The sequence below is a fragment of the Agelaius phoeniceus genome, chromosome 2 (genome assembly GCF_051311805.1).
Source record: "Agelaius phoeniceus isolate bAgePho1 chromosome 2, bAgePho1.hap1, whole genome shotgun sequence".
Lineage (NCBI taxonomy): Eukaryota > Metazoa > Chordata > Aves > Passeriformes > Icteridae > Agelaius > Agelaius phoeniceus.
The window spans coordinates 70,074,373-70,100,242 of NC_135266.1; the positions used below are offsets into that span (position 1 = coordinate 70,074,373).

The window sequence follows — 25,870 nt, forward strand, 5'->3', positions numbered from 1 at the left end:
TAAATCGGCATCTGTCCTGTGGCCTGGAAGTAATATTGTATGTCAAGCACAACAAATAGCAATCCTAAAAAACTTAACAGTCTGAGTACACAAGAAACAAAAATGAGGAGAGAGAGTCAGGTCATCTCCGATTGGGTCATCTCCAGGTCTCGGAGGACTTGGACATGCAGAGGTGGCGAGTACTGTGTGCTAGCTGTATTGACTACATGCAAAAACATGAGGACAGGCAGATTTAGAGTTTTGGAATACGACTTAGGTCTAAAATTATTTTATTTTAGCAAAAGTCACAATGTATGAGAAGAAAAGCATGTTAAATTATGTATTCTGCTGTTGCCTATATATATAGATTCAAAGAAATTAGTTCAGGGAGGTACTACTAATTCCTTTTTACTTTAAAGGCAAGAATCATAGCTACTTGGGGAGCTGTCAGTGACATACCTCTGTGGTTGTCCATACATAGTGTTTTGTAAACCATAATTAAGATGCAAGCTAGAACACATGTTGCCCCAGATTCACAGAAGCCAACCTTACTCACTGCTTTGACACAGAGCAGATGGCTTGTTATAATGTAGTTGTTGATGCAGTAAGAACTGAGAGCCGTGACTGGTGTTGCTTCTAATCACTACTGATTAAAAGATTGTATTGCCTTCAAGAAGGCATCACTGTTCTCTCCTTGTGGTAAGGATTTAGTGAGATCCTAGACCAAGAGGATATTTATGCTAAGAAGATGCCTGAATATCGAGTCTTAAATTTGTGCTATTTGAAGATAGATTTTTCTGAAGGGCTGGAACAAAGCATTTTTATGTAATTTGATGCTTTTTGTGTAGACTCTGGGCATATAAGACAAATGAAGATAGAAGAAAGCTCTGAAAAGTTTTTCTTATCAATCTTTTTTTTTTCTATCTTCACTAAAATCTGTTTTTATTTGAAGAAAACTCTTGTGTGGATGAAAAAAGTTAAGGTACCTTCCCATGCAGACACACTGTGGTGGCAAGTACTTCACAAAGCCACGGGGTAGTCATAAAGGGATACTGCATCAGAAACTAGATCATCCAAGGAAGTTGAGTGGTAAGTTAACAGCTGGTAAATTGTATGTTTCTGACTCTACAGAAGTCTTTACAATTCTGGAAAAGGAGACCAAAATTAAAGGGCAGCTTCAACTCTTTTAGTCATTAATAGGCAGTCTGGATGTGCTGGTGCTCTTCATAATGGAAGCAGGATAAGAATTACTCTTAGACTGAGAGCTGGTTGGAACAACAGAAGCGCTTGACTGGCTTCAGAGGGGAATAAGCTGTGCCTTTTAGTGTTCAACAGTGAATGCAGAGCACAGTAAATAACTGCATCAGACCTTATTTGTGATGTCGTTCCATTAATTCAGACAGTTGACTTCAGCAAACTTAGCTTGGGGATGCATTAGTGCCATAATGTTTAAATAGAAGAAAAACATGTAAGCTTTCTATAAACATGGTTTAAATTTTTGTTGAACATTAAGGAAGGTAACTCATTGAGGAAGGAAAAAAAGGAAAAGAAAGTGTGTTCATTATTCTATTCTGAGGAGTACAGGCAGAGGTCAATGTCAAGCTGTTTGCTCTTGAAGAGTTGTGTTCTGAATAAATTGGCATCAGCATCAAAATCCTTTATTTTTATCACGTAATTCAGTGTTTTCTCTGGGCTATTTTAAAAGGAAAACAATTAGAAAAGGTTGTGTTCTCATTCATATCTGAGTTGCTTGGTTTTGCTAGAATAAAAGAGCTCTCTGGTCATTGAAACATCCATTTTGATTAAAATATGAACTATATTTTGCATCAGAGACAAAAATATATAATGTCCTGTCTCTTGCCTTTAATTATCACAGCTCAGTGATTTATGTAGTGCTTTGGAATGGCAAAACTTTGGCTGACTGCCATGATACACAGTAGGCCCAGAGAAGCTAGGAATTGGTAGTTATTAATAAAAATTTAATTTTATGGTATGCCCACCCAAGGGATCTGAAATATATCTGTAAGTCAAGGTGCAGCTCTTTGCCTCTTTCATGTTTTAAAAGATTTTTAAGATTTTTTTCTATTTTGTTTTTGACACATACTCTCAAGGCCTGAAAAATTTCATATTTTGGTGCTGACCAAGTTAAAGAACTTGTCAGCAGAGTCCCAATATGACTGTGAATTGAGAAGCCACAAATTTGACCTCCTGTTGCTGGTATTTTCATTGGGATCTAGGTCCTGAAAAATCCTAGGGAAGTTTGTTTTTTTTTTTTTTTTAATTCATGCAACATACTTATTGATAGCCCAGAATTTATATAAGGGGACTTCCACAGAACTGTGTCACTCTTTATTTATCCTTATGGAGTGACTTTTTTTTCCTAAGAGTTTTTCAAGCCATGTTTAGTTGAAATGGAAAATAGTATTTTTTAGCTATAATCTCCTACTTAGTCACAGAGTGATGTTTTCTGTATAGCACAATAAACTGTATTAAATAACATATAATGCAATACTTACTGCAAGAGAAAAGAGAAGATGAAATTGGATTCAGAAGGTTGGGTTGTTTCCTTGCTCTTGTATTATTTCTCTTCTGCTCCAAATCAGGCTATTTTTGTCCGTTTTTGGGGGCCTGAAGAGTAGCACATTTTAAATAGAGGCTTTGTGTCAGAGATCAGTTTGTTTCTGAGGAAAAATATACTCTCATTCTGTAATCTTCATGAGTAAGATCTCATGAATCTTTATGCTCTCCTATGTAAGGAGTAGACCATTCATTTCCAGGACAGTGGGGTGATTTTTTTTGTGGATTTGTATGTGGGTTTTTGTGTGTGTGTTTTATGTTCAGGGGTCTTTTCTTTTTAAAGAAATCCTTTTTTTTCCTTATTTAAATATTTCCAAGAGATTTTCTGAATTGGCTAGTTACTTGTGTTTTATGTATATGTTCATGTACCTGAATATCCACACTGAAGTGATCCTTAGTTGGTGTTCCTGCCTCACATGGTAGAAAGGGGAAGCAAAGGGAGGAGCAGTTGGACTTCTGCAATAAAGTCTAGCTCAAGAATGCAGAGAACCCAATCCATCTTTATTATGTTTAGGTAACTAAATATGAAAAATCATGTTTTAAAACTTCATTTAAAAACAAACAAAGAACATTTTAAAAAACCCAAGCTTTTCTCCTGAAAATTAGCATGTGGTACTAGAGGATATTCACGAATAAGTGCTGCTTGCAATTATAATTATTTTGATTGCTGCAATAAATAGCAGCTCCCTTGAAATGTCCATTTTTTTCATGTATTCTTAATGTTTTCGTTGTGTTCACTTTTTTTTCCTCCAAAGAGCTTTAGTTTTGGTCAAATTGAAGCCGATGTTTATTTTCATCCAGGCTATAAGTGGAAGACTACTTTGACTTTTGTCGATGGTATGACCTCTGTGGGTTATAAAATTGTAGTACCTCCCAGTCTAGGTAATCTTCTAGCTACATGGTTAAATCAAATTGAACCCTACAAAGTTGGTTAAAAGTAAGAAAAAATAACTGATTGGGGATTATGAAGGGATAGAGAGTATCTGTCTGCCACTTGTACTTGGAAAAAAGTAGCTATGTATGGAACTTGTTCTGTGGAATTTTATGTTCTCCTTTGTTAGCAGCAGTGATAGTGTTGACTTTCAAATTGGAGGTGTTAGGCATTGCACAACATCAGTGGCCTTGCATCGGTCTTTTAAAAGGTGCCACTGAACTGCCCTAAATAATATTTAAAAATAATACATAAATATTCTCTCTACAGAACACAATAGAACAATTATTGAGTTATATCAGAATTAAATCCAAATTTAAGTGACTAGAATTATCATTAATAATATTTGTGGGGTGGGCTCCTAAGCTTCAAATACCAGCTTAATAGGAGAGAATGAAAACAAAGTTTTGGGCTCATCCAGGGGCAGCTCTTGAGAAGAGATAGCAGAATGGTAACACAAATGGTACATGCTGATTTCACTTTTAAATTCTGGAGTCAAACACTGGGATGTGTGTCATTAAAAGATATTTTTAGGGAGACAGAGATTGAAAATATAGAAACAGACACCTTCTTCTCTCTCTCTCTCCTACTCACACTCTTTACCACTTCAGAAAGAAACCCTGGAATGCTCTCCTCTGCTGTTATTATATGTAAGTTCTGAAGAAGGCATACAAATGCCTGTGTTGGAGCTTCAGCACTAACTCCATGCACTACAGGCCAGGGACTCCAGGATATGTCACAGCAGGATGGCCTGGTTCCTGTTTTACAGGTCCCTCCTGAGAACAGGAGCTGTAAACCACTGTAGTTACCAAACCACCTCCCTGTGGCCCTGCTGACCAGAGCTAACTGGTTCAGCCTGCAAGCAAGAACTTCCCTTGTGGGCATTGGCATTGGGTGCAATTTTACTGCTATTTCCTCTCTTGTGTTTGGAATTGGCTGGCTCAATGTGGCATACCAATGGCTAAAATGGTTTCTACCAAAATTTTGTGTTGAACTGAGTATATCAGTTTCTCTGTTTCATGTTTTAGTCACTTTATTCCTCAGTGAGTTGAAAGGATGAACTCTGAAAATAGCAAACTTGAATGCCACTTTCTGCATTTTTTACTACCTATTTTTATTAAGTCTCCTGGTCTTCTGACATGTGTTAAAGACAAGTTAAAGGTCTTCTGTGTCTTCTGTCTTGTAATTTGCACATTAGGATCACGATGGACTAAGACAATTATAACATGTACAGGGTAAAACTGCCCTGACTATTGCTAATGAGTAATCAGAGTAGGTTTTTGAGTCTTCTCTGTCAGAGTGAATTCTCCTGGGAGGCGGCAGGAGACAGTTTATGACTGAAGTATGTACTTGGGATACAGTGTCCAAAATTCCACTTGACCTGAGAAGACCAGGTGCTTAATCCAGGTAAAGTAGTGCCTTGCTTTTCTTTTACTGCTGTGAGACAAATTATTCTGTGTTAGACTCTTACTTCATTAAATCATGGAAAAATCTTCTGCTAATACAACCAATATGTTGTAAGAAAAAGTTATTCTTCTGGTTTTGAAGTCTTATTAAAGTTGATTTTCAGTGAAAATTCTTAGTTCTTAATTAGCTCCAGCAGGCACATTAGTGTGTTGTGTTTACCTCATCCCTCTCCACAAAACCCCAAAAAACCAAACTAACCCAGAATTGTTTCAGGAGTGCAAATAGTCAGGATGATAAAGGAAACAGTATGTAAATTTGACTGAAATCCATTGTATTTTGCTGCTTATTTATTACAGCTGCTGTATTAATTTATTTTGAAGAACAGTGTTTCCTAGATATTTCTTCTGAAAACATAACCCTGGAACTCATTGGAGGATATTGCCATTGTTCCTATGTTACTTGAACTGAAGTGAGGAAATGGATGAAGTGTAACCAGGCACTAGGATTTTAAGTTCAAGAGTGTCATGGTTTCCATAGAAACAGCTAGTTCTATCATAGCTACTGAGTTAAATGCCTATAGTATTTTGCTTTTTTTCCCCCTTTTGAGTAAAATTTCTTTATGCTCTTTTTTGGTTTTCTCTTTGTTTTCACTTCAAGTTTCTGAAATTTGCTAACTAAATTTTTAGCAGTGCAAAGCTTCCTTAGTCATTCTTTGTTTGAGAAAGCATTTGCACATAAAACCATATTTGTTTCACTTTGTAGTAATCTAAAGGTGAGTGTGTCATTGGAACTGGTGTGAAGTTCACCTTAGCCCTGCACAGTGACGCAGGGTGCTGTCACATTTACCTGGTGTCATGTTGGGATTGCCCTACTTTCACAAGTGCTGTGCCTTTGAACAAGTGACCAGCTGGCAATGGACCTTCAGAGCTTTGTTCATTCACATGTTCAATGTATGTTTCTTTTCATTTTCCATGTCAATCTTTTTTTCATAATACAAAGTAAATTTATTACAGGTACTGCAAGGTGCTGTAGAGGTAGAGCAAAGCTAAATACAGGGGTTCTGAGGGTTGACAAGTGTAAATTTTAGGTGTTCAATTGAGGAAGTGTGGTTAGTTACCTGCATTTCCTATAAAATATCTGGTGAAAATAGGTGTCTACAAGTGTGATTCATGAGAATTGTAGTTTATTTTACCAAGTGACTCTTGAAGAAGAGTTCAGAATGAAGGATCTCTTCTCTCTCATTGAGAATGCTTGCACGGCTGGGCTACAAATCTATACTTTTGTTCTCTTACTTTCTTACCTTGTGCACCTCAGTCCCTCTACCAGCTAGTTTCTTGGCTGAGAAGGAGCTAATATTATTATTCTATATGTGTCTCAAATTCCCAGAAGGTTCTGGAAGTCTTCAGAAAGCTGCTTGGGGAGATGACTTAGTTTCAATGACCATGAGCTGATGCAGTTAAAATCAAATGGAAGAATAAACAAAGCAGGAGTATATGTAAAGGCTTTGGATTTCAAGGATGCAGATGCTAATTAAACTAAATATTGTGGGTTAGTATTAAGGAGTGTGCCTGAGGAATTTGTATGCTTGGTGTTTCTTCAGGTTGAAGAAATTAAGTTATAAAATATCTATGTGCTAGTTGAGTGAAAAGATGTGAAGAGAGACTTTGAACTTGATAGATGAGTAACCATCTCAGGAAGGATGCTGAGAAGGAGCAGAGAAGAAATAATGGAATAAAATTCATGATTTCTATTTATCCAAATCAGATCAGGACAGATTCATCAGCCAATTTTCTCTGGAAGGAGAGTGTTTTCCACATAGGGGAAACACAGAAGAGGTGTAATCTGCCTGGACTTCAGTGAGTAGTTGATGTTGCATAGCAAGGGATCAGTTGAGGAAGGCAGGGTTTGATTGAGTGTGTGACTTAGGTGGAGAAGATGGTAAAGTACAGTGTTCAGGATGTAAGTGTCAGGCTGTCAGTTATGCTTAGTGGAATTCCTTAAAGATAATTTTGGGACCAGCTGTCTTTGTATTGTTTTTGTTTATGCCTCTAGGACAAGGAAAATGAGTATGCTGATGAAATTTGTTGATGATTAATAGTATAGAAGATGATTGTAGTGTTGTGTGGGGATGGGATTATCTCAAAGACTGAATTAAGAGGAACAGAATTAGTCAAATTACAATAAAAATATCCTGTACATTACTGGTGGTTAAAAGCTGTATTTTGAAATGCAAGCTTGAAAGTTTATGTCATAGAAACAACTGGGCTGGAGAAGAGCATTTTGAGATTACTGCATTACAAATGTAAGACAGTTGTGATGTTTGTAATTGAAAATGGAGAGGCTTTTGCAGTCAGTTTAAGGAGGTTCTAGTATCATTTTATAAATTCCTGAAATACTGTGTATCATTCTAATTATGCATACTTAAGAAAGTTTAAACAAAACTAAAAATATGGATAGGGATTAAAGTGGATTGTCGAATTGTTCACTTTGGAAAGGACCTTTGGCAATTTTCTAGCCCAATTTTCTGCTGGAAGCAGACTCACCACTGAATTCAGACCAGATTGCTTGAGGCTTTGTTGGTTGGACCTTGAAAATCCACAAGGCCAGAGCTTCCAGAGCATCTCTGAGTGACCACTGTTTTGAGATCCTCAGGGTGAAAACCTTGTATCTGATCACAGTTCAGAGTCTCTTGTTTCTGTTTATGACCATTTATCTGTTGATTTATGACCATTGATCTGTTGATCTTCTGTCTTGGACCTCAGTAAAGGGGTTCTTTGGTAATTTAGGCATGGGAAGGCTGCTAATAGGTCCCCTCCAGGCCTACCAAGCCCAGTTACCTTAATCTCTGTTGATGTGCTTCTGCACTCTGAAGACAGTGTTCCCACCAAGGGCCAGGCTTTTAATGAGGAAAACCTTTGCTTTTTAATTTTTTTAATTTTGGCTAAGTGTGTCCTTGTCTGCAGATGCAGAAGAAAGCCATCAAAACCCCAGGGTTTTTTTGGCTAAAGTGTGATGTGCATGTGACATCAGTGAGTGTAACTTATTCAAGAATAAATTTAAGCTGGGAATGAGAAGAGAGCACTCAGTGAAACAGCTCAGGTTCTACAGCAGACTTGCAGGACATGTAAAAACTGAAGTTCTTCATTATATTAGGTGGATGCATTCCAGGAGTGACCTGGTGTTCAGAACCTGCAGGTCCCTGCTGATTTGGCTTGTGTGATGCTTAGATTGTTATTTGGGCTTGGTTCAATCTTGTATGTAAATCTGGTGGAATTCAGTCGCTAAAGTGGGGGCTGGGAGGTTTCTATTTGGCCTAGAGCCATTAGGAAACCTTAATGTGTCTTTAGAGAGCCAAATTACTTTTCATATTAATGAACTTGAACAAGAAGGTAAGTGTATTGGATGTTGAGGAAAAAATTGTTTTGTGTATGTATTTCAATCTTAAAACAGCTAAAGAAAAGCAGTTGGTTTAAACTTGGGGCTGCATATGATGTAGTGATATGACACTTCTCTGCATCTGAATTGTAAGTTGGGGAGCAATCTTAAGCTGCTACTGGAGCATAAAATTGATAACCAATTAGCTTGTTTAACTGAATAGATGAGAAGTCAAACATTAAGAAATGAGATTTCCAACCTACACAATGTTTATTGATGTTAAAGTGACTTCTCATTTATTTAACATTAGCTGTGAAATTAGAAGCACTGTGGCACTAAGATATTTTGTAGGTATGCCTTAAAGAATGAACAAACTTTGCAGATGCCTAGAACAAAGAAAACACAATTTACTCCACATCAGCATATATGTGACCCAAATTTCTCTTCCAAAAATTGTGGTCACGGTTGTTACTATAATCTTTTCATAAATACAGTTTTATTTTTGGGTGGTTTTCTGTTTGGTGGGAGGAGTGTGTTGTTGTTGTTTGGATAATATAATCTATGCTGAAAATTTTTATTGTGTACACAGTGCAACTGATGGGGTAGTTACTGGAGCTGTGATTATGAGATTGGGGTGGGGGGGAGAGGGTGAGATTTGCATGCTTGAGGTCACAAACAGAATGTGCTATTACATAAGAGTGCAGAGGGGATGTAGACTGCAAGTTGTATTTAATCCTTCTTCTGATACTCTGGCTGCCCTTGACTGCTGTCAGCAGTAATGTTGCAGTTGATGCTACAACGCAGAAGTGTGAGGATATGATCACTTTGTTGTAGCAAAAGGCTGGAACTCCCTTTGGTACCCTGAAAAAAAGAAAAAAAAAAACCATAATCAGGACAGTTGTTGTAACATTCCCAGTTGAAGAGCAAACCTGTCAGGGCTATGAGAATTGCAAAAGTTTTTTGTGACCAAGACACTTGACAAGAATAGGTGGAGGGGCTTTAAGCATACAAGGAATACAGATACGACCTCCTTGGCAGCTTTTAGTGTAGGAAATAGGATAGCTCAGATGACTAAGAATTCTTTCTTAACTTGAAAAATAAAAACTTGATGCTTTTGTGTCAAAATTTCTCTACCTAACCAAGACTTTTTTTCTTCACTTTGAGTAATTGTGTATACACATATGGGTTTATCTTTTCTCTTTCTTCTTTTAGTTCTGAGGTTTCTGGACTTTTGCCAGAAATATTTTTTTCAGCTCCCTTATAGTTTGTTTGCAAGATTAAGTAGTACAGCAGTTGCAAGTTTTACATTTACAAATATTCTTGAGGGAAATGAGATTGGATTCTAAATTTAGAGGCAAGTTTTAGGATTATTTGCTTCAAACCCTTTGGGGTAGTGTGATATGCAAGTCAAGACAAAGATTCCTTCAAGCCAAGATTAAGAAACACAAATATATATATATATATAGAGAGAGAGACAAAGATGCAAACTAAATGTGTCAGTGGCATGCTGTGCTATAAATAAGAAAATACTCAAACATTTCATTAGAACAGCTATATCTTTGCACTTCATGTAACATCTGCTTGACTGACTTAAAAATTCTTTTAGGGCTTCTGCTAATATGTGATGATTTATTTTTTTAAATGAAAATATTTATCCTGTGTTTTAGACATACTTTGTTATATACCCTGTAAAATTACTATCTTATCTCAATGTGCATTTTATATTTCATAGTAAATCTATGAGAAATGCTCTTCAGCATCAAGAACCTTATCCATCTTGGGGAGGTAGAGGGAAAGAAAGTTCTCACATTTTTCATTCTTCCCCCCAACCCTCCATATTGCTTATATTGATTTTATGGTGTATATTAACTGCAGAGGTATGAATTAATGAAATTTTCCAGGAAGCCAAGTTTTGGTTATTTTTTAGTGATATTAATCTCCTTTCTGTATTCACTTTAGTGTGCCTGGTGATCTCAAAACTCAGTAGTGAGAATAAAAATCAATGTGTCTTCCTAATGTTGTGGCAGAAGAAGAATAACTTCACTTCTATGTTAATACAGTGCCATAATCATACTTTTAAGTGCTGAGTGTGGTTAATCTTTTGGGGTTTTTTTAGTCATCTCCTTGTAGGATCCAAACCAGGTAGTTCTAGGGAGTGGATGGTTTGGTGTTATGTCTACTGCTGAGGGAAGTGCTGTGGTCTTAAAACCAAGTAACCCCCACCACAGCTAAATTACACACAGATGAAACAAAATAAATCCTTAGGTAAATTATATAAATTCAGAGTTTGGGAACTGCTTAGCCAGAGGGAGCAAGCTAAGGGGGGTGTCTCATGAGCCAGTTAGAGTATAGGAAATGGATATGGGGAATTGGAGTGAGAGGCAAAAGGGCTACTGGTGAAGAAGCTAAGGTAGGCACTGGTGCTGAAAATTTGGGGTTGGTTTGTTTGTTCTTTTAAACAGGCAGCCCATTCCAAGCACAAGTAACAGTTTGTAATGTGGTCTGAACTTCCTAAATTTTTGGCAGTGTGCTGGTATTTTAAAAAGGTGCATTATTGCTTAAAAAATAATTAAAAATAATTAGGTATGGAGAGAATGGAATCAAATGCAGTACACCCCACTTCCAAAAGCTGGAGTGTGGCAAACTGATGAAAAGAACTTACTTTCTCCATGCATATTTTTATAGTGTCATCTGAATATGTACTTAGTAACTAATGTGGTGCTGTTCTGCAAACTGTTGGTTAAACAGGAGAAATTAAAAACTATTAGAGAAACTGTGTGTCTGTGAGCCTCACATAAAGGACCTGGCTGAGAGGAGGAGAGGCAGCTCAGAGAGCTCTTGTTATTAAATTCATTATGAAACAACTGTCAGATCAATTTTGATGTTTCCTAATTCATTTAATGACAAAGGGTTGTGTAAAGATGTCTTGCTGCTAAAATTCATTGGTGACATGAAGTTTGAAAAGTGCTTGTAATGCAGAGAGGAAGAAGAACTTGGGGGATTTCTTAGGTCCAGTGCCCAGACATGGAATAAATCTGAAACATCTTTGTGATGCAGAATACTTCTTTACACCTAGCCTCCTTTCTCTCTGAGGGATGGAGTAATAGGAGTGGGATGAAATTTGTAGCCATGTGCTTTAGGGTGATACAGCCAAAATAAAAGCTTGGAGGCTGAATAATTAAAAGGATCAAAGTAGAAAAGGGTGCAAAGTAACTGAGCAAACACTGCGGTGCAATTATGAAGAAGGCATTTGTGCTCTTGGGACACAGTTACAGGTGGTTCCAGTAGATAGAGGAAATTACTGGTGGTATTCTACAAGCATCTGGTTAGACATCATGTAGTATGCTTCAGAAATTGTCATTTGTTTGGGGAGGAGATAGAAAAAATTGTGCAGAGACAGGCTTCTAGGATGAAAGGAGAAATAAGTGTCTCACTAGAGAAAGCTTGAAGAGCTTAACTGGGGTAGTCCAGCTAAGGAAACTGTGTATGTGAGTGTTGTCTATACATGCACAGGTGGAGACAGTACAGGGGGGTGAAATACTGAAACTGGAAGACAATATAAGCAAAACAACACCTGAATATATTCCAACTTTTTGAAGCTGTAGTTTCATCACAGTAGTCAGGTTTTTGGAGTAAACAAGAACAGTAGAACTTGATCTGCTTTTTCTGCTAAATGTTGGTGAAATTTGAAAGTAATTCCTTAATCATTGTGGAAATCCCAAAGAAAACAAACTTTATTGTGTATAGCTAAATGTATTCTGAATTTTATGAAGAATTGTCTTTGACTAAACAGCATTCCCTCACTTTCTCTCTTTCAAGTTGTTTTTTTTTGTCATTTCATGGTATGCAATAATGCTCTTGAAATGGCTGTGGTGCTTTCTCAGAGACAGCCACCATTTGCTTTCCTAGGCTAATGGGAGAACTTGTATTTTTCCAAAGGGTGTTAGTGGGAGGAAAGGGAGGAGAACTTAGCCTTTTATGCTCACTCTTTTTATACTTGCTACACTTTGAAATAGACACTGAATTGCTTTTAGGAGGGGTCATTTCCTTCATTGACCTTGCAGTGTGCTGGATGGTAGAGATTGTAATTTGGATGCCTCCATTAGGTGCTTAAAGATAGGTGGGATGAATCCAAGCCAAAGCATTCAGGAGGGAATAGATGATATGTCTAAAGAGCTTCTGAAATAAGTGGAGAGTAGGCAGTTGAGGCAGGGCTCATATGTTCAGAAGATGTGATGCACTGAGATCTTCTTCCAGAAGTCTAGAAAACTTGGACTTTGCTGTAAATTTTGCACTTGATATTTGGTGTAGAAAACAGTTTGCTGAATTCCAACAAAGAAAGCTTTGTTGCAACTTACCTAAAGTGAGAGCCACAACTTGAGAGTGTGACTTGGAAAAAAGTATCTAAGCAGTTAGTCTGCTAAACTCTCACTGAAACTTGATGAAATGTGGGCTTGTAGGTCAAAGTACAACAGCACCTAGACTCCTGCTTGCCATGGGCATTGCTACATGTTACCAAATGTATTTTGTGACCTTGCAAACAGTCGCTTGAGGAGCCGAAATTTAATCTCTTTTGCATTGTAAATAATGTCATGGTGAGCTTTTTATATGTGTTATTTTAATGCTATATGGAAAAGAAATTATATTCAGTAGTTTGCAAATAGAAGGGAGGAAAATTATGGCTGAAGGTGCTGGTGGTTATATGGATGAAATTAATGAAAGAAAAATTACGGTGTGATGTTATTACTGTGGACCTCACTTTACTTGTGGTGAAAGACAGTTGTGGGACAAAGTTTTGGATTCAGAAGACTGGCAGAGGGATTCAGGAAGGCAACTCTGTGGCAGCTGGGAGCAAGGAAGGATGCTGTCTGACTGTGGCATCTTGTAGGAGATGCACTAGCTGAGATCAGGAGGGAGCATTCTAGGGCTTTTATTTAGGCTCATAGGGTATTCAGGTGCACATTTTGATATTTTAATTCTAAGGTTATTTTTCAGGTTTATATTTTTCCTCTTCATAAAGGAGCTATGTTTCTTATGTGTCATTGCTAGAGTATGTTTCTACCTTATTGAAAGCTATTTTTTTTTTACTGGCACAGTTTATTCAATCACTAACAGAATCTTCTCGTGTTTATAATCAAAAATACCAGCTGTCAGAATTTAATCTTCCTAGATTATGGATATGTGAACAACATTCTGTTCACCTCTTTGACCCTCTTTTTAACATATGTTAACATGTTAAACTGTTTTCTCAAATAATTTGGAGCAGTCTTCCAAAACCAACGACAGTTTTTAGTAACTGTAAAAAATAAATAATTTAAGTTGTCTCTGTAAACTTTCCTAATACTGATGTTTTGGGGTTTTTTACCAGATAAATTTGCGCCTCATCTTGGTAAGCGGGAAAACAAAAGAGTTCCTGTTTTCACCGAATGACTCTGCTGCAGATATTGCAAAACATGTGTATGACAACTGGCCAATGGGTGAGTAGCAGCGTGGCTTTGGCTTTTTAACTGGTGAGCAAGGAGATTCCCTGTGTATTCAGACTGAAGTGTCAGTAAACTGATCTCTTGCTCAACATTCAAATTAAGCATGTTTATTCACTATCTGGACAAAGATTTATGTAGAAATACAGGTGTCCTGCCTTCTTTTTCACAGTTCCATCAGTTGGGCAGATTTTTACATGTTAGGACTGTTTTGTACTTTATTTCGAAAATCTGCTTCCCCAAATTGAAGTAGTTCTTTCCCCCTATCTTTAGACACTTTTCTTTATTGATCAATTTAGAAGATCTAGTAAGTGTGAGGAAATGTCAGAGATATAAAACCTCTTACGTGAGAGCAGCTAAAATAAAACATGGGAAGTCACAGGAATGCATTAGTAAAATTGAGTCTGAAGTACTTTTTCCTTACTGCCTTATCTTGGAAAGGATCTGTAATACTGATATTTCTTCAGGAAGAAAACGAATATAAAAACTCATTTTAAGAGACATTAGAAGACTGGATGTTGTTTGTGTAAATATACTTGGTGTCGTGCAGGAATACTGGCTTTGGAAAATGGACTTGAGAACTTAAGATGTGTATTCACATATGTGAATAGCTCCCCAAAACAAAGTGCTTCTGTTCTCCCCGACTATGATTTCATGGGAAAATAGCCAAAACCCAGACATAGCATTACATACGATGAAAGAAAATGCTTCTTTTGGTACAGGACTTCATTTGGGTTACTGTTTTGATGTTAAAAAAGACTACTATTTAGACAAACTAAAACATTGCACTATCTGTTTCTGTGGTGCCTTTGTCAAAGACATATGGTGGATAATAGTTTATGCCAAAAAGTTAATGGTGATAATCAGTATTTTAGGCCTTAAACTGGTCTTTGAGGTCAGGAAAGAAGTTCAGTTTACTGTTTGATTTGCTGGGATGCAGTATTATGTATTTAGTAAAATATGTAATGAAGGAGGAGGTTTTAAATTCTCTGAAGTATTAGTTACAGAACTAAAACATTTTAAAAAATAGGTTAGCATCTCTACTGTGCTGTACGTATTTTAATGTACATGTGTACATAATGTACAACATAGTTGTCATAACCAAATGTTGTTTGTGTACATTTATCTGAATTGGTAGAGGCAGAACTGGATTTTTTTTCCTTACTCAAGTTTATGCCTGTGAACATGTGATATCATGTTCACAGTCTTGTGAAGAGCTTGAAAGTTGCAGATTCTGAGTTTAGAGTTGGGAAGAAACCCAGACCTTAAAGTCTCTTCTTTAAAAAACCGTAGAACCAGACATGGAAATCTCAGTTCAAATACCTGCTGTCCTGAGGGAGTACTCTAAATTTTGATGAATATTTAATTGCTTTTACAAAGAAGAATAGTCTCAATTTAAATGAAAAAAAGACATCTCACTTCAGAATAGCATATAGATTTTCACAAACATTTGCCCATTAGATGTTTTCAGACTGAGAATGCTCCTCTTTGCCACAGAACTGAGAAATCTTGATGAGGACTAAAGTTGCCTTGAAACAGAGATGTTACAATTGTTTTTACCACCATTTGGACTTGTCATGATCTTGTGGGGAAAAAAGGAATGAAATAACCTCCGTCACATGCTGGCAGGATTAAGGCAAACCTTGCCCCACCTCTTTTGGCAATACAGTTGTTAATTAAGGATGTCTCGACTTGCAGTAGAAAATGCCAAATTTATTTTAATGTATATCATCTAGATAGGCTACCTGTTCTCTTCTTCTCCTCCCCATTTTCTGCTAAATAATAATAACTTCTTTCTTGTACAGCAATTATCTGAACTTTAAAAAAAAAAAGGTAGATTCAGTGAGTCTTTGGCACATTTAGTCATCAGTGGAAATTAAAATTTGAATTCATGTCAGAAAGAAATGTTTCAGACTTCCAGCCAAGAAGCAGAAATTAAAAGGATGGGTAACTTGGCAGCTTAACAGTGAGAAAATACCTGTGCCAAAATCTAGTCTGTCTTCTTTTGGTTGTGCTTTTACATCATTATGGCACTGTCAACTGGCTGAATTTCTCTTTAGAGCCACAGTAGAGTGGAGTTCAGACTGTATGGAGTAAAAAAGTCCAAAACAAAACTATTATGGTAGGAGTGCAATAATTCAGCCTTGATGTAGCCCACTTCACAGCACAGTGGAACGGGCATGTGCTTGAATTGCAAGACAATTGAATCAGACCCGAAGTGGAAATACTTGAAATTCAAATAGCTTTGGTTGCCTAATTTGATCTAATCTTATAAACCAGGCACATGGGAGCACCTGGGAGTGTTGCACATTCTACTGTTGGTACCAGCCTGGCTCCCACCGCGGTCTGGGGCTGAGATGGCTCCTGCTGCCCAGTCTCTGCCTGCTTGCTTTTTGCACCAGATGCCTCTCTGTACACTCTGCAGCTGTGGCTTTTGTTTTACATGCTTCCCCTTCTACCCTTTTCAGTTCTTCTCCTTTTGTGGTGCCAGTTGCTTTTGCCTGTATGTTAATTGTGTGTTCCCAGTGAACAGGTTGGTTTCTGTGGCTTGTCCTGATCCCTTGCTGAATATTGATTTTGCTATATAAACACTGCAAAAACAGAAAGAGAGAATGTTTGTGAACAACTGTAGCCAGATATCTGGTCATCTAAGAAACAGAAGACACTGTATTCCCAGAGAGACCATTTAAATTCAACATTTCAAGGCTTTATGATACTTGTTCTGAAAGCAAAGTGCATATTTATTTGTTCTTCACATTGTGACAGGGAATGGGAAAAGAGTAGGAAAGACCATTTAAGCTTATAATTTATTTATGATAGCTTAAGCATTATAGGAAAATGCAAGCTTGCTTTTTTTTGAACCACTGTTTGCTACATAAAAACACTGAAACACATAAAAACACACATAAAAACGGATGGGCCTTGGAGAAGCTCCTTAAAATGTAATGGTGGGTGCTCTGAGAGAGCTCTGTGGTGGCAGTCGGGGGCTGCTCAGGTCACTGCCCCCTCCAGACATGGAACTGGTTGGATCTGGCCGTCATCGAACTGCGCTGAGCTGCCTCCGGAGCTTTTTTCAGGGCTGTGATCTCAGAGTCCTGTTTCAAGTGACCCATCACATGCGTGCTCGCTCTGTGTGCAGAGCAGCTTCCCGTTGCTGGAGAACGGCTCCAGCTAGTCAATTAGCTGGTGATGAGAAGTATGGCTTGGGAAGCTTCAGAATGGCCTGGATATCAAGATTCAGGAAGCAATTTGCATGTATGAAATATTTTCTTTAGGACTTGTGTATCAGCTAAATATATCCTGCAGTCTGTGACATCAGTAATATTTATACTTGCAGACATAAAATTATGTGTTTCAATGCCCAGGGTTAAATAATAGATTCAAGAATAGACTTCAGGAGTGCTGGCCTTGAATTATCTTCCTGTACCTTCAGCCTGTGTTCTCTCTTCAGTGTTTTATACAAGAGTCCTTTCCCAATTTTCTTCCTGAGTAAAGGTGAGAGAAGTAACAAAAGATGTTTTTATTACAATGTAACTGTGAAAATTCTCTCTCTTTTCAGACTGGGAAGAAGAACAAGTCAGCAGTCCAAATATCTTGCGGCTTATTTATCAAGGGAGGTTTCTTCATGGCAACGTGACATTAGGAGGTATGAAAATGATTTTTATTATACATGTTACAGTTTGGCAAAAGGGGATATTTATTTACAGTTCAGTGAATACTCCTTTATTGTTCAAGATCACAGGATGGCCTGCTTTATACTGCTGTTCTTGTGCATACAGTGACATTGTACTTTATTGCATATTTTTCCATCTTGTTACCACGAGCTGTTAAACTTTGCGAGGTCCCACCTGCTAAGTCAAGTCTCCTCTCACACAAAGAAACTGTAGTGCTGCTTTTATTTGTTGTCTTTCTAAATGGAATATTTTGTTCCAGCTCTCTTACACTGCATTTGCAGTACAAGCTACTTAATAAATATCTGAAGTATTTTAAAATGCTTGATAAACTTTATGATAATTGGTCAAACAATACTTTAAATCTTCGTGCAACGCAGGGAGACACCCTGTGAATGAGAATGAGGGGAAGCATTCTTGCTGTCCAGTGCTCTCCCAGGGATACAATTGCATAGTTATGTGAAAACAACAGTAAATGGCTTCACTTCGATTGCTAAGGAAATGCAATTCAACTGTGCCCTCTCGTGGCAAGTGTTTCCCCACGATTACGCATTTTGGTGGGAACCCTTCATAGAGGTGTGACACACATTTGTTAAGTCATCCCTCCTTTTGCAGGTAGCATTTGCCGGTGGGAATATCAGCTGTATCAATGACTAAACAATATGAGACTCTCCATTCTGTGCCTGTTTAAAAACAAATTAATGCTTCTACTTTGTATGTTCAAATTATATATGGTTTGGTACCTGAATGCTGTACAGAAAGGAGAATATAATACAATTCAAAATCATCAATTAATTATTTTGAAGTTAAGAGGAATCTGAAAATAATATTTCTGGACTATTTATGGTGATGTTCCATGAAAAATTGACTGGGATGATATAGCTATTGATTCACTTTCTACCATTCCCAGTGTTGCCTAGTGATGTACTTATAGATTTACTCTCCACATATATAAATTTTTAATGCTTCTATATATACAAACAAGATCATTGTCAGCTCAGCTGGAAGAACTCTGAAATTTTTATTCACTCTTTAATTTGTATTTTTACCAGGTGACAGTGAGTGCAGCTAGTAGCAGTTGGAGTAGAGTTGAAAGACAAATGTTAAGTCTTGGATCATCTCTGCAATTAAAGATGCTAGTCTTACCCTACATTTCCAGGCAAGGATAGCTAACTGGGATTTACTTTGCCATTTATTTACTTCACACTTTACTGAGTGCTGCTCTTCACCATCAGTATTTTTCCATTTAGTGACATTTGTCTCAATATGAGAAAATGTTGAATATTTGTTCAATATATTTAATATATTATTTAATGAATTAAGCTGAAAAATAATAGCTGCATGCTGCTGACTTTTGCATTAACTTAGGTCTATGAATTTTGAACACTTACTTGGGTTCGGGGCATTTTAGTTCATTCTTAATCACTCATGCGTTGAGATTTAATCATCATGTTTTTACCCCAAGGATCTTACATGTATATTAGTGTTTTTCAAAAATATTCTCGTTGCTATATTGTTTTAAGAAAAAGAATCCCTAAAACATTGGCTTAACTTCAGCACTAATGAAGCTATCAGGAGTAAGATTACACAGCTGAAAGTGGAACAGGAATTCATGAAACAGCCTGAAAAGACTCTTACTTCAGTTTGTGTTGTTCATTAGAGGTAACCTTAAGTGAACTAGTTACCTTTATAAGGGAGGTGAAGGGGGGAGTTTATTAAAATAAAAATATTTATATTATGTTTCTTAACTTAGCTTAACTTTCATTAAGCTTTTCTAGCTGCAATTCTCTTTGACTGAGTTATAGCACTTAGTGTTATATTTGCTTTAGGTGATAAGGAAATATTGACTGGAATTTGGACCTGCTGATAATCATTTTATCATCCAGTGAAACAAAAGTTTCTAAGGAAACAGTTTGATGTTTCTCTTTTTAACTGGAGTCCATTTTTGTTCACTTTTACCTTACATGTCTGTGTAGTGTTATGAATTTAAGACTCCTATAAACTAAGATGCCTCAGAAAAGAGAAATTGGTAGGAAAAAGTGCTTTTGAGTGAAAAACTGTATTTTCAATAAATCATCCCTTGTGATATGCCCTCTGAATGGCGGGTCACTACAGGAACAGCAGAGCTAATGGCACTGGGAGCAGTGTGGAACAGACACCTCTGTAAAGCTCTGCACTGCTCCTGCCTGCAGTGCTTGAGCCACACTGCTTTGTTGTGTCCTGCCTGTGCAGAGGGCTGGGGACTTGGCTAGCAAGGCAGAGTCCGTTGTTCAGCTTCCTACAGGAAATTTAATCCTTTAGCTAAATATTTGTTCTGCAGTTTGCATTTCAAATAATATTAATTAGGGAAGTAATACATAATCAACAGTTCTCCATTTCTTGGTAGATAATGGTAATCAGCAGCATTTGCTTCCTTATTTACTGGTGAAGGGAAGTTTAACTCACCATATGCCATCCACACTCCAAAAGGGGGTGAAAAGTAAGTTCTGATGATAGAAAATACAAGGCAGCAATGGAATCAAACAGTTGGGAAAGGAATTAAATACAAATTGGCTAAACTGAGAGAAAGGGGTGAGAGCACAAAGAGAAGAGCAAGAAAGGATTACTGAGCATAGGTTAGGCTGCTCAGTTGCTGTCATGGTGCTCCAAGCAAGAAGCTGGAAATTTCTAGCAAGAGCTTGTGTAAACTGTGCAAACTGCTAATATATAATATAAATATTAGCACAGTACTACTTGATTACTGTAAATAGTTAATCTCCACAACTCACTAATCAAATCTCCTGAATTGTGTTGATATTATGAAAGATGTTCCTAATGTGATTATTTTGTAATTCAGGAGTTTATGTTATGAACACAATCCTTTTCCATGGAGTTTGCAAAGAGCATATTAACAGTCAAAGTTTTCAATTTTATCATAGTGTCAAGTACCCAAAATGCATTGTCTTTGTCAGATTTCAAGTTATCCATAGCTTCTAGTTGCAGGGCACAGGCAGTGCTTCAAGTAAACTAAGCAACTTTCAGATTTGCCTTTCCATGGAGATGGCTTTTCCCAAAGTACAGCTGCTTCAAAGAATCTTGTGGAGTTCTGTATCACTTTGTGTGCTTACACCTGTGTTTGAACCTGTGTTTTTAATCATCATTTGCATTTTTTTAAATAAATATGTAGGCAATGAACATGATTTAATAGTGGTGGTGTAGTGAGGCTTTTTATTGGTGAATCTTTAATCTATGCTGTAGGGATTAAAACAGAAAGGCATTTTTTACTTCATTTGCCTTCAGGTTCATTGCCCATTCCTTATTCATTTATTCACTTAAAATGCCGTCTCACTTTACGTGAAAATAAAAGCTGTAGCTTGAGTTTGATAGGACAAAGTCTACTCAAGTCAGAATTATTTGTGTATTAAGGATTAAATTCTTGTTAAATTTATCACTGACTTTTTTTTCCACTATAAAGTGGGAAGGATAGAACTTTGCCAGAAGACCTTTTATTTCTCAGAAAAACAATCAAGGAAGATACTCTAAGTATTCAGTGTATTTGTATACTTAAATTGGAATGTAGAAATTATCATTTTAGTTTCAGACACAAGCAGAATGAATTGTGCATAATTTTAAATTTTTGTTTGTTGCTAAAGCTCACAAAGGCAGCATTGTGAGACCTACTACTTTAAATTTTATATTTTTCACATGCAGCTGATATTACAGATCAGTATTAAAAGGCAAGATGCGGACATTTTGTATTTCAAGAAATCTGTGTCATGGATCAAAATATGTGTTAGGAAAATCTGTTTTGCTGTAGAGGCTCAGTGTTTTGATATCTCAGGAATAACAATTTGGTGGCTGCATTTTTTGCATCCTTATCATTAAAGAGTGCTTAACCACCTGAGTCTTGGCATGAATGCCCACTTCACTTTTTTACTCAAAAGAGGAAGGCTAAGCTTCCTAGCAGGAGTATCATGTCTTTAAGAATGCAGTGTTCTAAGTGACTGTTGTCATGCCCTGAATCCCTATTTACCAAACTTCAACCAGTAAGCAGTTAAATGTAACAGTATGAACTTTTGAGTAGGTGCTAATTAAATTACAGTTATTTCAGCTGGGCATTTTGGAGAAAAAAGGGCTGATATAATGTGTTAATAACTCTCCCTTTTTCCTTTTGTAGCATTAAAACTTCCTTTTGGCAAAACAACAGTGATGCATTTGGTGGCTAGAGAGACACTGCCAGAACCAAACTCTCAAGGTAGGCTGGGCACTAGAGGAGTTTCTTACTCAAATACATGGCAGAGTGGTCAGGTCCTTATGGGCTCTTTGAGTATTTCATAGTAGAGAAAAGTCAAGCCCTTGTGCTCTTTTGTGAAGAAGTTAATGGAATGCTTTTCTACGTGTATGTAGAAAACTAAGAAATTAACTTTCTTGTATAGCATTTTTATATAGTGCAGAAACTTACTCAGATCTTAAAAGTTCTTGTTTTTATTGTGAAAAACTAGTCCTTTATTTTTCAGTTATGTATGCATGTGTATAACAAGAAATAATTTTTTTACTGGAAATAATTAAGAACAGACTTGCATTAAGCATACTCTCACACAGAACAGCCTCATTGCTTTAGAAATGGAATGTAAGTAAAACTTCCCTCTTCTTTGCAGGTCAAAGGAACCGTGAAAAAACTGGAGAAAGCAATTGCTGTGTAATCCTGTAAACCCTGTTAGCTTTACCTGCTAAGTGTGATGTAATATAGTCTTTGTCTTTCATGCTGCTGGAATAGAAGAGGCCCTACCTTGCTTCAACCACCTGTAGGAAGAGCCTGTCTGTAAATCCATGGAACTGAAATAATACACGAACACTGTCTCATTAGTCTTTTAAAAAAAAAAAAGTGAAAGATCTATGAACACTTTAGTTGTTTATTTTTTTCAATTCCTCCTTTTTGTTTGTTGAATAATCTTACAGTACATCACTTTTTGAAAGAATTCAGTCTCCAGAAAAGTTTGTGTTTTTTTCCATAGCAGGAATCTTTTTGCTACCACAAAAATCTGCATTAACCGGATCTAACCAGTCAAGCTTTCTAGATGCAATTTGCACTAAATATGGTTGACAGTATATTTCTCCTCAACAATCTCTAACAATATTTGAGACATCTAGTAATAACCCACAATGTATAATGCAACACTGGAAAGTAGTATATTAATAAGTAAAACAAATCTCACTTATGGCCAAATCAAAGGAAAAACTGTTAAGTCAATTCTACCTAAGTCAACCTCGGTGGCCAAACTGGCACAGATACTAACTAAACCAAGTCTAACTATATATCTTTTCACTGCAACAAAGAAAAAATACTATGTGCCTGTAATTTAAAAGCACTCTGTAGAGGGCTGATGAAACTGATTTTTTTGTTACTGTGTGCACTCCGATCGTGTGTTAGTTGAGTGCTTATTCAGACAGCACAAACAAGTGCAGAGAGTGCATTTCCTAGCCTTAATATGGGAGGGGTAGTTTCCTGTAGTTCATAGGCTTTTATTATTGTGCATAAATGTTAGAAAACATCATTTACTAATCAGTTTTATGTATTTGAATATTGGCAATTGGTGTTTTTCAGTCATTTTTCTCATCTGTACCTTAGACTTCAGTGTCATGCTTACTCATTAGAAATTTCAAAAGAATTATTAAAATTTAAAAAGCAAAAAGAAAATCTTCTGCCATAGTACTAGTTTTGTTTCTTTACGTAATCTGCATTTGGTATTAGTGCTTGCAATGGTATTAAAATCAGAAGCTGATTTTTGAAGGCATACATAATTGAAAAGGATGCCATTCTTTTATTTCATATCAATAATTTAAATGTTGATATGCTAAAGAAATTTGCACAGCACTAAAGCATGAGCTAGTTTCATCTAAACCTGTAAAAAATAAAAATAAATAAAAATTAAAAAATATAAAAGATTTTATATTTTTTCACTGGGGAGGAATTCTTCCTGGGTGAAATTACAAATATGTGTAGAATATATTTAATAAAAATCTTATAAAATACATAACTATAGAAGTTAAATATAGATTGGCGTGTAGTATAATAGAACAATATTCCATATAAATAGCTTTAGCCTTTAAAAAACTGAGTCACAGGTTGACATTGTGTTCTGTACTTAAGTGTCCACAACTCTTACAGATGTTCTGTGTAATCGTTTTTCCGAATGATTGGCATCATTCAAATGTAAACAGGTTATTTTATTCATTGTTACTGCTTTGATGAAATGCTTTATATGCAGTAGATTTACAAAAATATTGTTCATACTGATCAGAATTAAATTTGTATAGAGCAGAGTTTTAAAACAAATTGTAAATAGCACTAAACATTTTCTTTCTGCAACCTGTACTGATAGACTCTTCTGTAAACTAAATAAAAGAATATTGTAGTGCATTTCAGTGGTGTTTCAAGGGTTGTAATTGGGCCTGAACTGCTTTTAATAGTACTTCTTAATCTGGAAATTAAGTAAGGACTCCATTTTACTTATTTTTTAAAAAGGAGGGGGACAAAGCTTGCTGAAAAATGCTAATGGGATTTATCACTTCAATATTTGTTTTCTTTTCACTCCATAAGTGGCCTGGAAGTCTTTCTTCTGTAGAAGAGGAATGTGGGCATGAGCAGTTGCAAAAGTGCAGCTGTGTCAGACACTTGTGTGCCTCCCAGGAGCCGTGTGCTTGGACTGGGAGTTTTTGCAGTCTTCATTTACTGATGGCAGAGAGCACGGACATTCCCCTTGAGGTGCTGGGAACTGAGATGACACCATTGTATGCTCATTACCAAAATGAATCTTGGGAGGGGGCTTTTCCTTCTGCTCTGCAGTGTGGTTGCTAAATAAGAAACTGTAGGGACACAAACCTTCTTCTTTAAAAAGACAAAAGTGTGATAGACTTCCCTTGTCCAAAATGCTGACCACCCAAGTAACACAGAATTAGATGGGAAATGGCTATGACAGCACAAGAAAAAGAAATGGTCTGAGACAGGACATGTTCAGTTAGTTAAACAAATCTTTCAAATGCATTGATTTTGAAAAACAAATGCATGAGATGTAATCCTAGTTTGAAAAAGTAGCCAGGCACTTAATACAGAATAAATACATGAAAATCCAGAAGCTTCCATTTAAAGTATTTGGTGAGGTTCTGTAGCAAATTATGTGGAGTTCCCTTTTGTTAAGGTGAATAAGATGCATATATGTACATGTCCAAGCAAATCCTTAAATACTGCCTGGCATTTAAAGCATGCCAAAATGACTCCTCCAGAAAGTGGATACAACAGTTGCCTGAATTTTCCCACCAATTGTCAGAGTTCTGCCCTTGGAAGAGCATTTCTGTTGTGGTGTGAGGAGGGTGGAAAACTGGGGTGGGGGGATTGCTCAAGGATGTGTGTTTTTTTCCTTGTGTGCTTTGTATTGTGGTTTGTGCATTTGCCAAAACAAAAGCAGTAGCTCTTAGTCCCACATTTCCCAGCCTTGCTAAAGCTCATGCATATGCTTCCCTTCTTCTTTCATGGGAGTAAAGTGGATACTAGAAGCCCAAAAAGATTAAAGCTAAGTCTTTGCAGGGTCAGGCTGTTGGATGGTCTGATAATACACTGAAGAGTTTGACATTTGATTTGCACTGGTAGATGGAAATGATCTTTTCCCTATGCGTTAGTTAATAGATGTCATGAAGGAAGGGAAGGACAGGATGATCTGTAGCCCTTCTTATTCTGAAATACCATGAAGGGACTACAGCTGTCTCTTCTACCATTGTGTGTGTTATAAACCGTCACACATGAGAGGAATGGTATTGTGGGCAGCCCTTCAGAAGGACCTCAGCAGGGTGGAGGGATGAGCAGAGAGGAACGGTCTGAAATTCAACAAAGGCAAATGCAGGGCTCTTCCCCTTGCACCAGCACAGGCTGAGGGAAGGAGCTCTGTGGAGAACGACCTAGGGTGGTCCTAGTGGACAACAAGCTGCTCCTGAGCAGTGCCTTTGTGGCCAAGAAGGGCATTGGTGTCCTGGGGTGGATTAGGATGGAAGAGCAGTGCCAGCAGGTCGGGAGAGCTGATCCTGTCCCTCTACTCTGCCCTGGTGAAGCACATCTGGAGTGCTGTGTCCAGTTCTGGGCTCCTCAGGACAAGAGAGACATGGATCTCCTGGTGCAGTGGAGAAGAGCACGGATGAGCGAGGGACTGGAGCATCTCTCTTACAAGGAAAGGCTGAGGGAGCTGGGCCTGTTCAGCCATGGGAAGAGATGACTGAGGTGGGACCTCATCAGTGTCTTTAAGTGTCTAAAGAAGAGTGCCAAGAGAATGGATCCAGGCTCTGCTCAGCAGTGCTGAGCTACAGGACAAGAGACAACAGGCAGAAACTGATGCACAGGAAGTTCCACCTGAACATCAGGAATTGCACACTGGAGCAGATTGCCCAGAGGGAGTGTGGAGTGTTCCTCACTGGAGACATTC

At 37.3% G+C, this 25,870-nt stretch overlaps 1 protein-coding gene across 1 annotated transcript in view; it reads left to right on the forward strand.

Moving 5' to 3' along the window:
- UBL3 (ubiquitin like 3) overlaps window positions 1-23,820 on the forward strand; it is a 55,970-nt gene extending 32,150 nt beyond the window's left edge. Inside the window, exons 2-5 of the mRNA XM_054628296.2 lie at window positions 13,638-13,746; window positions 17,309-17,395; window positions 21,577-21,654; window positions 22,058-23,820. Coding sequence (XP_054484271.1) covers window positions 13,638-13,746; window positions 17,309-17,395; window positions 21,577-21,654; window positions 22,058-22,110 — 327 coding nt within the window. The 3' untranslated portion in view covers window positions 22,111-23,820. The remainder of the gene's footprint in view (window positions 1-13,637; window positions 13,747-17,308; window positions 17,396-21,576; window positions 21,655-22,057) is intronic.
- The last annotated feature ends 2,050 nt before the right edge of the window (window positions 23,821-25,870 follow it).